The 16,613-nt window shown below is 41.6% G+C and overlaps 1 protein-coding gene across 1 annotated transcript in view; it reads right to left on the reverse strand.

Annotated features, from left to right (window-relative positions):
* Positions 1-16,613, reverse strand: part of LOC144754349 (ficolin-1-like) — a 437,650-nt gene that overhangs the window by 362,946 nt on the left and 58,091 nt on the right. The window contains exon 2 of the mRNA XM_078642036.1: positions 9,152-9,265. Coding sequence (XP_078498162.1) covers positions 9,152-9,265 — 114 coding nt within the window. The remainder of the gene's footprint in view (positions 1-9,151; positions 9,266-16,613) is intronic.

A 16,613-nucleotide genomic window follows, 5' to 3' on the forward strand; every position in this document is an offset into this window, starting at 1 on the left:
TTTTTTTAAACCACTGGTGTCTAATCTTCCCTCGTACATCAGGGACACCATGGATGTCCTCAACAAATTGGAGGATGTGACATGGGAAGAAGTGTATACCCTGGTTACAATGGATGTGGTGGGTTTATACACTTGTATACACATGGAAAATGGTCTGGTGGGATTGAAACATTTTCTTGGCAGTAGGAATGTGAGCCTGAGGAAACACTCCAATATGTTAGTTGACATGGCCAAATTGATTCTGACGAATAATTATTTTCTGTTTGAGGATACATGGTATCATCAAATCAGAGGGACGGCTATGGGCTCCAGGTTTGCTCCCTCTTACGCGAACCTATTTATGGGTTGGTTTGAGAGGGAACATGCCTGGAGCAGAAGAGCACATATATGGATTGATAATATCTTGTTTTGGACTCGATTTATTGACGATGTCCTGATGATATGGAGAGGATCAGCTGTAGAGTTACAAGAGTACTTTCTATATTTGAATCATAATGATTTTAATGTGACTCTGACATTAGAACAAAGCCAAACACACATAGTGTTTCTGGATGTTGAACTGAGAGTAGAAAATGATAAGATCATCAGCAAATTGTACAGGAAACCTACTGCCACCAATTCAATCCTGAGAGCAGATAGTCACCATACTAAAGCAGTAATTCGAGGGATTCCCTATGGGGAGATGGTGAGAATCAGGAGAAATTGCAGTAAGGACACAGACTTTCGGTTGGAACTAGATTCTTTACAGAACAGGTTAATTCAGAGGGGGTACAGACAACAAGATTTGAGTAAAGCGAGGAGAAGAATATTAGGAGTAGACAGTAAATCGACGTTGACACAAAAAACGAGTAGCAAAAATCGTATGTGTCGTGTAGCCTTTGTAACTAAATACTGTGAGAATAGAACAGATATATACAAAGCTTTAAATAAAAACTGGAATCTTTTGAAGAGTATCCCACAATTAGCTACATCATTGGGAGAACGACCTGAAGTAATTTTCAGAAGGAGTCCCACGGTGAAACAAATGATCAGCAGTAATTATTTAGAGCCCATTAAAAAGAAACCTGTAGATTGGCTAGCCCAGACTCCTGCGGGTTTTTTCACTTGTGGTTCATGCAATGTATGTGATATAGGCATGAACAGGACTAAGAAATTCAAATTCAACACTGAGCAGATACATACAATTAAGGAATTCATTAATTGTAATAGTGAGGGAGTTGTATACGCCATTCTATGTGAATGTGATAAAGTATACATTGGGAGCACTAAAAGGAAACTTAAACTAAGAATACAGGTACACGTCAGATCTGTTTTGAATCATGATGATAAGTCACCCATATATCAACATATCAGGACACATCATCAATCGGAGAACAAGATTAGATGTCATGGGTTGGAAAAAGTTAAGGCCTCGAGAAGAGGTGGAGACTGGGTATTGCGATTACGGCAACAAGAGTCGCGATGGATCAGTCGTTGTAGGGCAGTACAATGTGGACTCAATACTGAGCATGAGCTACATTACTTTTATCTGAATTACCCTTAGAGGATATTAATAGGCATAGTCTCTTTTTTAGGGAGTTTAAGTAGTTGAATCAATCAATATTGGTTAATATGAAAGGACTTACCAGGATTATGATATACGATCTGCGAGCATGATATTATATTCTATTACAAATAATGTAAGGAAAAGTATTTTTCCATTATGAGCACTAACATTAGAAATGGGAGGGTTGGAAGTGTAATAAACGGAACAGGTATAGGTAATTAGAACATATGGCAATAGTAGTAATGTGTGTGAGTTAGAACATTGAAGGAATAATAGTGCAATGCCATCTGAGATTTGTGGAAATTTAACAATTTTTAATAATAGGAGCATTGGAAATGTAGTAAAGGGTAAAGTGAGATTGGGAGTAGGTTAGTTAGGCAAGGATAATCGATAGTTTGTAATTGCTAACAGTAGAGAAGGATTAACTAGCCTAGATGCGTGGAGGAACTTGTAGCAATAGATGGTTAAAAATGGTCTTTGTACAGAACCAACAGGTTGAAACATAAATATAAACACGAACAAGATAGATCAGAGCGTTTAAGTAGTGGAAACCGTTTTCCGCAATCCCATTGGTCAATGAGGCACCGGAAAGAATATTAACTGGAAATAATAGAAGATCAGCCATAGGAATGAATGACCGGACCAGAAGGGGAACTTAATATGCTTTTGCATACGAGCAGGGGAATGTGGGGATTGGCGTACGAGCAGCAGACCCAGGCAAGCGGAAGTAGACAGGAGCGCGGACCGGCGAGGAGCTGGTGTAAAAGGCTTTTGCACATGAGTAGGAGAGGATAGTGATTGGTGCACGAGGCAACCGGAAACAAAAAGAGGCAGTGTAGTATGCAGTTAGAATGGAAATTATATAGCGCGGATCGAAGGGGGAAACTGGTATGATTTTGGCGCGTAAGGAGAAGAACGGTGATTGGTAGTTAGACAGTTTAAATAACGGTAACCAGAGATGAGTGGTTGCACGAAAGCCAGATGAGACGCCGGTCGCCATGGATAGAGACTTCCCATAGAAGATACAATAGAAGTGATTCAGGTAAATAAGGATTGACGACTGTTGTGTATAGTTTTCATGTCTTTAATGCGAATAGACAGTTTAAATAATGGGTACTGATAGAGGCATTGTGATTTATTTCATTTTTTAACAGAACCTTGATTGAAGATTTGGCTGATTGGGGAGCAGGTGAGGTTATGGACTCTAAGAGTATGGTGTAATGAATATGTTAACTGGCATGTCTTTAGGCACTTTTTTCTTGGTTATAAATTATAATTTATGTATTTTCACACAGATACAGAAGCAAAGGAAAATATTGAGTCATTTTGAGATCTGTTAATGCTTGTTGTGAACAGAGGATTGTGATAGTGGTAAGCAGTTATTTGGGTGTACGCTGTTGGGGCACAGTATTATTTGCCAAAGAGGAGTATTAATGAACTATTATTGGCGGGTTTATGTATCGTTTTTAGGGCACATTATAGGACACACTGGAAGAACAAGGTAAGCAGAGGGCGTACAGCTTAATAGACATAATACATAGGTAAGAATTCATGTGCATAACATTAGGAAGGGGACTGGCAAGAGGGATAGGTATAGGGTACCGGGAAGGTACAAATGATTGGTTTATATTGTTTATTAGGAAAATGATTATGACAGAGATCTTAAATAGTTGTGAATAGCGTTTTTATTAACAGGCTCAATAAATCTCCAGTTAAACTCAAGTTTTAGGAATAGGATATATTAAGTGACATTGGGGAAAAGTAACTTATATACTGATTTGATGTTCTTTTCAGATTTCAAGTACTAGTGCTGGTTGATTAGAGGTTAACTGGACAAAGAAAAGAGACTTAGAGAAACGTTTTGGAAGGTAGGCGTCATTATGTACTGGGAATGTATGCTGGGTTAGCAGAACTGTATCCGTGATTTAGGCAAATCATGTGAGCATCACGAACTCATTTGTAAATCATGTCAGGAGAATAATTTGTTTGAACTAAATGAATAGGATTTGTAATGATATTAGATTGTGAAATAGGCAGGTGTTGCACTGTTTAAAAGTAGTGAATTGTTATTTAGTTAAAGTGAGACAATACATATTGTTTCATCTCTGATTCGTTATTATTTTTTCAACAGCCCTGATGATGTCCTTCAATGGACAAAACGCGTCGGCTGTTTGATGTCATCTTTGATTTACTTGGAACATTGGAATTGATGTAGAAAACTGTCGTCAATGTGTGACTGATTTTGGAATAAAAAGAAAATTATTGGGAATCAACAAATTTTGGACCCTGTGATATTTTCATGAAGTGGATTCCACTCCCTCAAATTATTGGAGTAACACTAGTCATTGTTTGGATCTCTGGACGGTGGATCCTTCTTGGGGTTTGAGTGGACAACGGACTGAGATAAGACATTTTGTTTGAAATATATTCACAAATTTGGCTGTTTTCTGTGCCAAAGTTCTCTGGCCCTCACCGTTGCTTCAAATTAGTTTTGTAATAATGGACTATTTGTACTGTGGGCAGTAGTTTACACGATGTATCATGTAAATTGTCATTTAAGATCAATTTCCTCACGTTGGTCCAACTAAAAAGAAATAACACAAATGTATTACATCCATAAAAAATATTGCTCAAGAAAATCTGAATTATAGTTTCTCCTATTCGGAGTTGTTTCTACGCAACTGTACAAAGTAAAACGATTTAGTAGCACTTTAAGGTTCACTCAGCAGAAATGTATGACTTTTTATACTAGTTCCATGTTAGAGGACCGGATGGAAGGCGCCTTTCAGAAAATAAACTTTCCATTTTGCAGCAAATACAGACTTTTATTTGTCCCTAAGATCATCATGATATTACAACACATATTTGGAGTTGGCTTATTATGTACCTGTGGACATTGAACCATCCTTACTTGTCAGATTATATCCAAGGAGTAAAGTCAGCTAAGCAGGTTGACCGAGGTGAGGCTGTACCTCCTAGTTCGACTTTTGCCCTCAATCAAGATATTTCCAGGGATAAAACATCATCACAGAGCTCCTTGACTGGCTGGATCGATTTACAATAAAGTCAAATACCCTTTTTCCAGACTTCTGCTAAATGTCTCTAATGACTCTATTGGCAATAGATTGGAGAGAGGTTGCCTTCTCATTCCAATGGCCATATGGGCTGCTGTTTGTGGTCCCTCTTTTTCCATTTGTGCTCAAGCTTTTGATAAAAATTAAACAAGGGCTCCTTCCCCTCGACATGCACTGGTTGTGACTAATATCTCAGTAGATGGTGGCTCCCCTTATGCCCCTGCCAGCGTCTCTGTAAATCCTGTTCTCCATACCTCCATTTACTGGAGGAAACTATCCCTCATCTGCATCTGTTGATGTGGAGTTTGACTTCTTATGGACTTCATCATGAATGAATAAGAACCATTTCTAGAGCACACAGTGACCTTGATAAAGAACTTGGCACTGAGATAATAGATAATGAAAAATAAGCTAATAAATTACCGGTTGAGGGAAACAAACAGGTTTTTGGGGCCTTATGGGAAGTAAAATTATTAGACATGGCATGCAGCTGAAAGGCAGTGAATTCCCAGTTTGGTGCAGACATACAAAAAGGCTCTCACTCAGATGCAGGCCTTTTTAATGACATGAACAGCTGTCAAGTGATGCAGATGTAAGCATGTGCAGAGGCAGATATCAAGTGGATTTGCCGAATACGAGTGCCATTAATGACACAATGACATACACAGAAGCTCTTGAACACAATTCTTTCGGATACAGGTAGACAACGAAGGGATACAGAACGGCATGAAACAGAAATCCTTTAAGGTATTCCAAGTAACACAGGAGCTGCAAAATTATGCACATGCTACAGATTGTCGAACAGATATTTGGAGATATTGGAGATCCGAGGTATACATTGGTCCTACAATCTACAATTTACTCAATTGATGGTTCGTCTTAATAACAATGGTTAGAATGAGGAATTATTTTCTCAGGCAGCATAGCCCAGAAAATAAGAGGAGACAAATTTAACTATGAAAGTTTTAAAAAACAGTCCAACATCAAAAAGTAATCCTAAATTCCTAGCTAGTGTTCCCAGATTAGGAGTAGTCCCCCGTGGATGATGCATAATACGAAGAGCTGATGCGCCACTAGGAACTTGACCTACATTGATGTGATAAATATAACATTTTAATTGCTGAGGTATGAGTTTTACTGAACCTTTCCATATGCCTGTACCTGCCAACTGGGCAGAAGTTTAAGGAACTCTAGCATGATGAATCTCCTGTGGAGGGGGTGATTTCTATTGGCTTACTCATTTGCTCTTTCAACACCTAATGGTGCATTTGTTAATTCTCCATGTTATTTCACTTTGGTAGTCCAAAATCTCCATCCGTTGGGACCTCCTTTAGAGCAGCTAGTGGGAACTTCAGTAGTATGTTAATCGGATAGTACTTTAATTTTAGTAGCCAGTGCATTCTCATCGGGCCTGTAGGAAATGAGTGGCATTGCTTAGACCATGGACCATTCCTTAGAGATCTTCCTGATAAAATTTTTTTACACATGAGCCTCAACATTTTTTTCTAGGATTTACTCATCTTGGTATTTTGGTTATTGTGTCATTTTGTCAACATTTATTCATAACGGGCTTGACTAAGCACTACAACTCAGAGGTACAATATGTGTGCCTGACTTACTTCCGGTGGGGGTCCCCATGGGTTTCCTTCACTTCTGACATGCAAAGGCTGTGGTTGCAAGTTATCTGTAGATATTCTGAGCTAGTGTGTTTACTACCTGTATGAGGGAGAGTGTTTTATCGAAAAGGCTGGCCTGTACACGGGCTGGTCGCGACCAAGAAGTTACAACACTACAGATACGAGGTGATCGAAGACATTTTGCTCTAAGCTCGATTGACATTTTCCGGACTGTGTAGTCCGTGACACATCCTGATTGGGGTTTAACTAGAGAGGTTAATATTTGGAATCAACTTGCTTTTGGCCCCATATGAAGACCTAAAATCTCGTTGTATAATTGACTAACTCGGAGAAATCAATCATTAATTTGTGAACGTTTTATTTACTATATCAGGAAATTGTGAGGAAGGAGATAACCAAAACCCAATTACTCCAGAGAGGCAATACACCTGAGAGAAGCTAAAGCCCTGACGAAGCCGTAGGTCAACCCAACCACAGCGAAATGTGTAAAGGGTTTGGGGTGTGACGAAAATAAAGAAAAGAACTGCAAGAGCCCCACTGACAATTTCTGTTGATCTTTTATGTTACTTCTAAAAACTGAGACTTTAAAATGTGCATGCATGCTCCAAACACGATTTTTTAAATGTTTTCAATCTCTGATTGAGTTTAGGAAAGTAAGGGTGTTCTCTTCCCAAATTTTGGATGCACAAGACTAATTTGTTTTGTAAAAAGAGATATTAAGTGAAAATTACTATATGAGCGCCCATCTATCCCCTACACCCATGTGATTTATACATTTTATCAAAAAGTATCCCAACCCAGCTGGTTGAGGGGTTTGGGGATGTCGTTTCCTATCAGGATTATTTCAGATTTTTCATAGAATAACAGAACACATTTTACCTTCTCTATGTATTGATATCCCTCATGATAGCAGGCATTTTCCTTAGTCCACATGTATTATGTTATGATTACTGGTAGAGGTATGTATCTCATCCAACCAAGCGAGTATGCAGGCTCTAGATAAGGAAGTAAATCTGCCTGCCAAGTCTGTGGTCTGATAAAGAGCCCTGTCTTTTCTTGTGGAACTCATTTCTGAGGAGGTGGCTCTGATGTGTATGTGGACCTCATTCCAGGCTTTTGTATTGAGGTATTGGTAAGCACGAACGCTGCCTCTGTGAATGGTTGGGATGTGTGCAAACCAGAGGCTGGCTGATCAGAGGTTTCTGGTTGGGTGTTCAAAATTGATGCAGCTGTTGCAGTAAAGCTAGATTGTTCAGGGCTCTGTACATGTGTGTGATGGGCTTGAAGAGTGCGCTTGTCTAGACAGGGAGCCAGTGGATATCTTTGAGGTGAGAGATGATGTGTGTGCAAGGTGGGAGACTAAAGGTGAGTCTGGTCACTGTGTTTTGTATGACCGGAAGTATTCTGGTCAGTTGAGCAGTGATGATGACATAGAGTGTGTTACTGTAGTCCTGTTTGCCCTTGATAAAGTCCTGGGTGATGGTTCTGAGTGTGTTGAACAAGAGCCATTTGAAGATTTGTTTCGAGGATATTTAGGACATAGAAAAAGAAGGAAGCAACCATGTTAACTTGCCTGGTCATTGAGAGTTGGTTGTCCACCTCTATACCTAGGTTTTTGGCTTTATTGGGCAGACAGGGTGTTAGTTCGTGATCTGCCGGCCACCAGATACAGTTTCATAGAGAGGTGTGCCTGCAGAAAAGTACCATTTCTGTTTTGCTTGTGTTGAGTTTCAGCAAGATGGTTTTCATCCAGCTGGCGATTTCGAACATGCAGTACCTGAACTTGGTCCGGGTGCTGGTAGTTTCGCTGTAGAGGGAAAGGATGAGCTAGCTGTTGCCGGCATAGGTGATGATGTTGATACCTTGGGTTCAGATGATGTTGGCAAGTGATGCCATGTAGGAGTTAAACAGCAGAGTGCGGGCACTCATATTCTGGCTTCTTGGAGGAGTCTAGTGAGAATGGGTAGGAGACAGTGTGTCTAAAGCAGCAGATAAATTAGAATGAGAGCAGCTGTGACTCCTCTTTCCATGAGCAGTCGGATGTCATCTGTGCTGGCAATGGGGGTAGTCTCAGTGCTTGGTTGGGCCTCAGTCTAGATTGGGTGGGGTTGAGGAGTTGGTTGTTCATCAGGTGGTCAAACTGTTGTTTTTTAATTACTTTCCCCAACACTTTAGCAGGGTAGGGCAGCAAGCAGATCAGTCAGCAGTTAGCCAGCATCTTTGGATCTTGCGAGTATTTCCTCAGGAGGGGTATGGTGGCATGCTTACAGGTGTCCAAGAACGTGGCTGTGCTGATGGAGTTGCTGATTATCGGAATCAAAGCTGTTCGGCTATGGTCCAGTCCTTTGGCGGTGATGCAGTGTGGGAAGTGAACAGATTGTGCTCCTGAGAAGTTGGAGTGCATGGTCATTCTGGTTTCCACTAGGGTGATGGAGGGCCAGGTGGTCAGGACGAGGTCCTGGTGGTTAGTTTGAATGGCTACGATGGAAGACTAGTTGACATTGTTTCAAATGTTATTGATCTTGTAGCTGAAACAGTGATAGAGCTGACTGAAGAGGTCCTGAGATGAGATGACAGTTGTGGAGCCGGCAGTGGTTAATGTGAAAACCTTCAACAAGGTGAAAGTATCTTTGGTATTATTTGTGCTATTTACAATACTTTTGTTCACTGCTTATCACTTGGTAGATCTGATTTGCTGATGGTAGAACCTGAGGCCCAACATGGAGGGGCTTTCTTTGGTTTAGGACCCTAAAGGAGAGATGTCTATTGATCTTATTTGCCTTTTTTCAGACCTTCAAGGTATGTTGTAGCAAACCTTTGAGAATCTACTCCATTTGTAATGGCATGACTCACCCAAATATCAAGGGCCTGTTACTTCCCATTTCAGAGTTTACCTTTTGTTCCTGGGGCTCCAGGCTCTCCTTTAGGTCCTGCAGCTCCTGAGCTCCCAGGGCAGCCTCGAAGGATGGCAAGCTTCTCATTACCATGGAGACCAATAATCTGCACCTCTGTGAAAAAGAAAAGCTAAAATTAGGCATAGACAAGAATTGGAGAGGACAAAATATAGTCATACTTACACTAGTGGCAGCAGTAGGGGCTCTGTCATAAACAGATGTCAAGCAGGAGGCATCTTTGTACTTGAGTTAAGAACCTACACCAATATTAGTTCTGATTTGGCTAAGCCTTTCTGAGCATAGTGAGTGAGTCATGTAAACCCTGGCAAAGGCCTCTGAATTTGTTGGGCCTTTGGGGTGGCAGAGGCATCACCTACCTCACCATGTGGCGGCCTCCAGCCCTATTTTCAGTTTTCCACCTCAACAGTGGTTTCTTTCTAAAGCGAGTATCCTGCTGAAAAGGTACATTGTTCAGAAATGCCAAGTTGGTGCCATGTTTTTAGCTCGTTCACCAATCTTTGAAAGTTTGTTTGTGAAAACAAAAAAGGTATTGGGCATGATGAGCAGAGTGTTTTCTCCCTGCATGTGGTTGCCATTATTTGTTTTCTCTCTCTGGGACCTCTAAGCCTAACATGGTGGACCCAGGAAGGAAAGATATGCAGGTGTATAGACTGCCCTCATAATACAGGCAAGCTAAAGGCATTGTGGTGGATCAGATGGGTCCAAGCGTTTGACTGAAAGCCTGCCGAGCCAGCAGAGGCTCTACTGGCATTCATTTAGCAGTTCTCCTTTCTCTAAAATAGGTGGCTGAATAGTGGACTTTGTGGGGTGGAAAAAATGAATTACGGCGGTTCTCCACTATTGCCAATCAGGAAGATGCTGCGGCAGCATGGCTACTTAAAGCCCCAACGGTCCCACTCCATTTTATGTAGGCCCTGACTCCCTCTTAGGTAATGGAGGTCGCCATTTTCCCAATCTTAGACAATGGAAGTCACCCTATTCACTGATTTTTGCGGAATCAATGTTATGTCTGCCATTAGACACATATGTCAGCTAACCTTATCTTTCTTAGAACTGTGAAAGCATTAAGTCATTCGATTAATGACATAGAGACAACACTTGATGCGAGATTCGTCAGGGCCAATTGTCAACTGTTCACCATGTCAAGGTTAAATAAGAACAAATAAAGACATATAGCCGATATACTGAATTCTGAATTGAAATCCATTTATTGAACATACCTTCATCAGGAAACGTCTAAACCAGACACCTTGATGAACATAATCTATATCAGATTTAGTATATAAGGACTACCACTTGACCACTTGTCACCCAGATTATTGCACAAGATACTGCCAGAAAAGGTCCCCACTTCTGCAAGCTCACTTCACACTTCGTAGATGCTACATCTCGGCTGAAGCCGATAAAGCTGCGGCATTTTCACCAACAACAATAATTTAAAATTTTCTTCCACTTTGCCTGTCCCATGGTCTGATCACAGGGCTGTCTTCTTTAATCTAAAATTTAATGACTCTGCAAGACACAGAAGACGCTTCATGCCCCCGGAAAGCAAGCTTTCATGGAAACACTTAGACTCGAATCTGCTAGCAGTGGCTCTTGCCAACGACCCCCCAACATTTGAGCAATGTAGCATCGACACTGGAGCCTCCAGCTTTAACAGATGGATTGCTCAGGCTGCCGATGAGCTAGCTCCTCTGGAGTCCCGAGTGCCTAAGAAACGGTCGGCCACCGCCCAGTGGTATACAGCTGAGTTGAAATTAATCAAACTCAAATGCTGCAAAGCTGAGCGTATTTGGCGGTCCAACTACTGCGCTCTTAAAAAGGCCGAATACTCCAAAGCTCTGCAGGAGTACAAGGCAGCGATTTTTCAGGCCAAATCCACATTCTACACCACCAGAATCCAAGAAGCCCCCAACTCTGCCAGAGAGCTCTTTAAGACTGTTACCCTTCTGGCAAAAACCCCGCGAGACACTATATTTACACCGGACCAGAACTTTGTCGGGAATATTGCTGCTTTTTTCCAGAGCAAAGTACAGGCAGTTTATGACGGTCTCGGCACCGTAGCCACCAACTCCAATACCAGCCTTAACATCTCGGTCACTCCTATCCAGATCCCAGCAAGTGGACACTGAGGAATCTTCACCTCCCATTTTCCCTGTCTTTTCTAGGTTTCCTATGCTAAAGGAGTCGGAGGTCGGGGACCTTCTCCTACAGATGAAATCAGGATCTCCACTGGATTCTTGCCCTCCGCACATTCTGCATTCTATTCCTTTAGCTATAACTGGAGTATTGACCTCTCTATTAAACAAGGCTATAGGCTCGAACTCCTTCCCCTCATTCTGGAAGAAGGCCTGTATCCGCCCGATTCTGAAAAAAGACTCACTCAATCCCTCCGAAACTAAAAACTATCGGCCCATCTCCTGTCTGCCTCTACCAGCTAAAATCCTCGAGAAAGCCATGAACTTAGAACTGATGACTTTCCTTACGAAGAATAATCTTCTTGACTCTACACAACATGGCTTTCGAGCATGCCATTCAACTGAGTCAGCCCTTATCATGGCAACAGAAGATATCAGGAAGACCATGGACGACGGTGGAAGAACGGCCCTCATATTACTTGATTTAACCGCGGCGTTCGACACCGTCAATCATTCGGTCCTACTGAGTCGTCTGGAAAATCTGGGCATCTCCGATGCCGCTCTAGCCCTCTTAGCATCATTTCTGACAGGCAGAATCCAACAAGTCCACTGGGATGGACTTAAATCAGAGGAATTCACTCTTCCTGGAGGAGTTCCACAAGGGTCGGCATTATCACCTACCTTGTTCAATCTATATGTCACCCCCTTGGCGAAACTGATAAAATCCCATGGCTTGAGATTAGTGTCTTATGCATACGACACACAAATCATAGTGTCGGTCTCCGATTCCATTGAAGCAACCGCAGGCCGTTTCAGGAATTGCCTTCTCAGTGTTAAAAACTGGATGAGCCAAAACTTTCTCAAATTAAATACTGAGAAGACTGAAATCATAGAATTCGGTCAAAAGCCCTCGATATGGAGTCAGCTATGGTGGCCCCCGGAAGATGGCTGTTGTCCTATCCCAGCCGAGAAGGTCAGAAACCTCGGTTTCTTACTGGACAAAAACCTCTCCTGCACAGCGCAGGTGAACCAAGTCACTTCAGCTTGTTTTCATATGATGAAGGTACTTAGAAAGATCTTGCCCTTTATTCCACCCACCTTAAAAAAGACTGTCATTGCTGCCCTAGTAATGTCTCGGGTTGATTATTGCAACTCTCTCTATCTCGGTACGGGAGAGAAGCAATTGATCAAGCTGCAGGCTATCCAGAACGCGGCCGCCAGGGTTCTTCTGAACCTGCCAAAACGTCACCCCACCTCCCGGGCCATTCGAGAGCTGCACTGGCTGCCAATTAAGCGCAGAGTCCAGATTAAAGCCCTCTGCTTGCCCACAAAGCCGTTCACGGAAAAGGATCAGACGATCTGGCCAAACTTGTCCCGCGCTATGTGCCTAACCGAACTCTAAGATCGGCTAATCAAGACCTGGTCTGCGTGCCTAGAATCCGGAAAGTGCGTTGGGGTGGAAAATCATTTTCTAATCAGGCCTCCAAACTCTGGAACTCATTGCCTGTCGAACTTCGCTCACAAGCCTCCAAACTGAGATTCAAAAAATCCCTAAAAAAATGGCTGTTCTCCCTGCCCTGATCTGTCTCACATCACCTTCTATCCTACAGCGCCAAGACGCCCCGGCATTCGAGCGCTTAATAAAAACTTCAGTCAGTCAGTCAGGAAGACCGCAGCGTGTGTTTGCCTTTCGCAGGGAACACTGTCTTCAAGCCGCCACTCACAAAGGCAGCTTTTGCTGTCAACAAGATATGCAGTTGCATCTCTTCTCCCTTACACACTCTAGACTGCAAGTTGCTCAGCCTTCCATGCTCTTTTAGTGTAGCGCATAGAAGTAGGAGTTAGGGGGTTAGGTCCTAGTTGACATTTTAACCATGTTAGAAATGTTCATTGTATTCTCATAATTTATAAAGTACATTTGTGCTGTTTTTATACTATTCTGTGTAGTTGTTTTATATGTTCTGAGAAACAGATTGTTACTGTAGTAATAACTACTCTTTACATAAAGTGTTCATTCTTCTTGGTAAAGTGGGTGTGTAATATTGTGAATAACGTATTAGATCTGTTACTGTTATCACGGTGTCCCTAATCCCTTTGTTTATTTATTTTATTTAAATAAAGTTATTGCTTTTGGGTAAAAGCAATAACTTTATATAGATAATACATTGAGTAGGGGCTAAAATAACCGTCATGGATGCATTGAACCTTGTCGTAGATTCAATGAACCAAGTTCAGCCATGCCACCCGTGGACGGAAGGCACACCTTGTAGAGCTAGGTCAAAGTCATAGGTTACACAACAATGCCAATGATTAGATAAAAACATGTAAATGTTTCACACAAATTTGTTAAAAAGTAAAGAATGGCAAAGTTGATTGAGACAATTGAAAGCAGGATGAGAATAAAGAACTGAGTCTGCACAGTCTGGAATAGATTGTATAGTATTGTGTTGGCATTGTATGACAGTTACATACCCCTTTGCGATTTTTGCTTTCAAATACTACTCTTTACCCTCCATTTTGCTAAACATAAATGCATTGCTAAAACATCCTTGTCCCCCACTGCTGTGAGAAATTAGAAAAGGTTGTGGGTTGAAGATTTCTGTAATGCCTTACCTTCATTCAGCCCACTTAATTTGAATCTAGCTTGCTCCACTTCTGGACCAACACTATACTCTACAGACATCTTACCTCCGGTCTACCAAATAACTAAGAAAACAAGCATTGGCATAGCCAATAAGTCTCGCCTTGGGACCTTATAAGGGCCTCATTTACAAACAAAGTGCTGCAGCGCAGCATCTGAAACCCTTTGGCCGCACCTCGCTGTGGCACTTTCAAAGCCCGGGATGTGTCATATCTACAAGGATATGAAGGACCCCTTTGCTCTCCCTGCGCTGGCGCACAATTTTCTGTCCTGCGCTGACACAGGCACGCTTGCACAGTGGTGCAAGGATGCCTGCGTCATGGGGATGATTGTTTATGTGGAGGAAGGTGTCCCTACCTGCATATAATCAATCTGAAATGGTGTTTTCAACTTCTTTGTGTGCTGCTTTAGCACACTTAGAATTTGTAAAATTTCTTTTTTTTAGAGCAAAGTTATTTCCTCGTTCTGTATGTGCTGCTGAATGCAGCACACAGATAAAGAGGAAAAAAACAAGGAGAAATGAATACATTTCTCCCCGTTGCGCCTCTCTACGCCTCCCCTGGGAAGGCTTAGCATTCAGAGGCATTTCCAGGTTCATGATTTCTCGTAAATCTGGAAATGTGTCAGGTTCCATGGGTGCTGCATGGGAACACCCACCGCAACACCCATGGAACGCTCCTTTCACGCAAAGTGCTGCATGTAAAGGGGCCGTATTTACAAAGACAGGAAAAAACACGCAGGGTGGCTTTTCCTGTCCGTGCAAATATGGGGCAGCAAAATGAGCCGACAGTGCGCCACAAAAAGTGACGCACTGGTGGTGCAAGTGGCTTGTAAATAAGCCCCTAAGTGTTTAACCGTGCAACATATTACCCTGGGTGCTGAGCCAACAGAGATTGTAGAGCTATACAATTACTACACACTGGGTCATGCAGTCTGATTCAGTAATGCATGTTTGCCTCAGGAAACAGAATTAGATCTTGGTTAGTGCAGCGGAGGATAGTGACTTGTGTATTTTTAGTAATACAAAGTCAGAGTAGCTGTGAAAAAAAGAAATGCAGAAAGAAGCAACAGAAGTCAACAAAGAGGAAGAAAAGTGTGTTTTTTCTTCTTTCTTCATATGTCCTTTCTCTGTAGGCATAATTAGAAATTAGCATTTAAAAACCTTTGAAATTCACTGAAAAACCCATAGGTTTCAGACAAGTTATAGTTAGGAATTAGCATTCAAAAAACCTTAGAAAAATCACGGAAAAAAACACAGGTTTCAGGGGCGTTATAGTTAGCTGGACATTTCACTCGTACAAAACCATTGAAATTCCCCCGCTATAGTTAGTTCAGCTAACTATAACTCGCGCGCCTGCAATGCACTGCTGATGATGTCACATATTACATCACTCATGACATGGTCAGTGACATCACTCATGACATCACGACATCTCAAATGACATCACTGATGACATCATCCATGTGATAGAGTGGCATACCTCCTCTCACCCTAATATAACCTTTGATACACACATTCAAAAATAGAAACTAAAATTTTCAAAAAAATGGACATACCAATACCAGTTACAACAACCTATTCAGTAATTCCAAGATCTACATACACATCCACTCCTTCACCAACAGTCCTATATAGTCACTCATACATGTACTCACTCATCATATGTACTCATACACCTATACATCATGTTACACACCGCCACTCATTCATAGAGTTACTCTCACACACTCATGCTAATAAAGAATCAAACATCCATTTACTTGCATATACATTTATACACACACCACTACACTTACTTCTACAGACACGTACACATACTTACTCTCTTAAACAATCACTTATAGAAACACATACTTATTTATACAGGAACTCTTCCAGACTCTCACTTTCACATATACTCACTTAACCCGTTTACCGCGGCGATAATTTCGCTGCAGTGTGGGGCGTTCTATTATGTGGGTGGGGCCGCGTCTGCCAACGGACGTCGGCAGTACTACCAAGGTAGTGCTTGCGACGGCCATTGGCTGACGGCAGAAAGGAAAGGGTTAAATACGCCAATACTCACATATACTAGTTTAAAACATATGTAGTTACTCATAAAAACACTATTGAGATGGTCATTCACTCACTAACACACCCATGCATTCACTCATCCACCCATAAAGTCCTGCACACATGCTGTCTTCAAACCGCATACAAACAGTGAGTCACTCATTCATGCATCTATGCTTAAATAATACCCTCCACCGAACCATACAGACACTGAGACACTCATAATGATACTCAAAAAAACACCTAATAACCCACCTAGACACTCATCTAGCAACTCACCAACCCATGCAGTCACTTATACACAAAGTGAGAGACTGATACGGATATTTACATATTTAAACATCACTCGCTAACCCATGTATTCACAAAGATACACTTAGTCAGTTATACAATCAATGTTACAAAAAAACATCCATTTAGACACTTATTTACCCATTTATTCTTCCATCAACCTTGAGATATACATTTGTAAAAAATATAAAATTTTCAGAAAGACACACGTTCATTGGATGATGTCATCAGTGATGTCATTTGAGATGTCATCGGTGATGTCATGAGTGATGTCACTGACCATGATGTCATGAGTGATGTCACTGACCATGTCATGAG

Source organism: Lissotriton helveticus, chromosome 5_1 (genome assembly GCF_964261635.1).
Source record: "Lissotriton helveticus chromosome 5_1, aLisHel1.1, whole genome shotgun sequence".
NCBI lineage: Eukaryota > Metazoa > Chordata > Amphibia > Caudata > Salamandridae > Lissotriton > Lissotriton helveticus.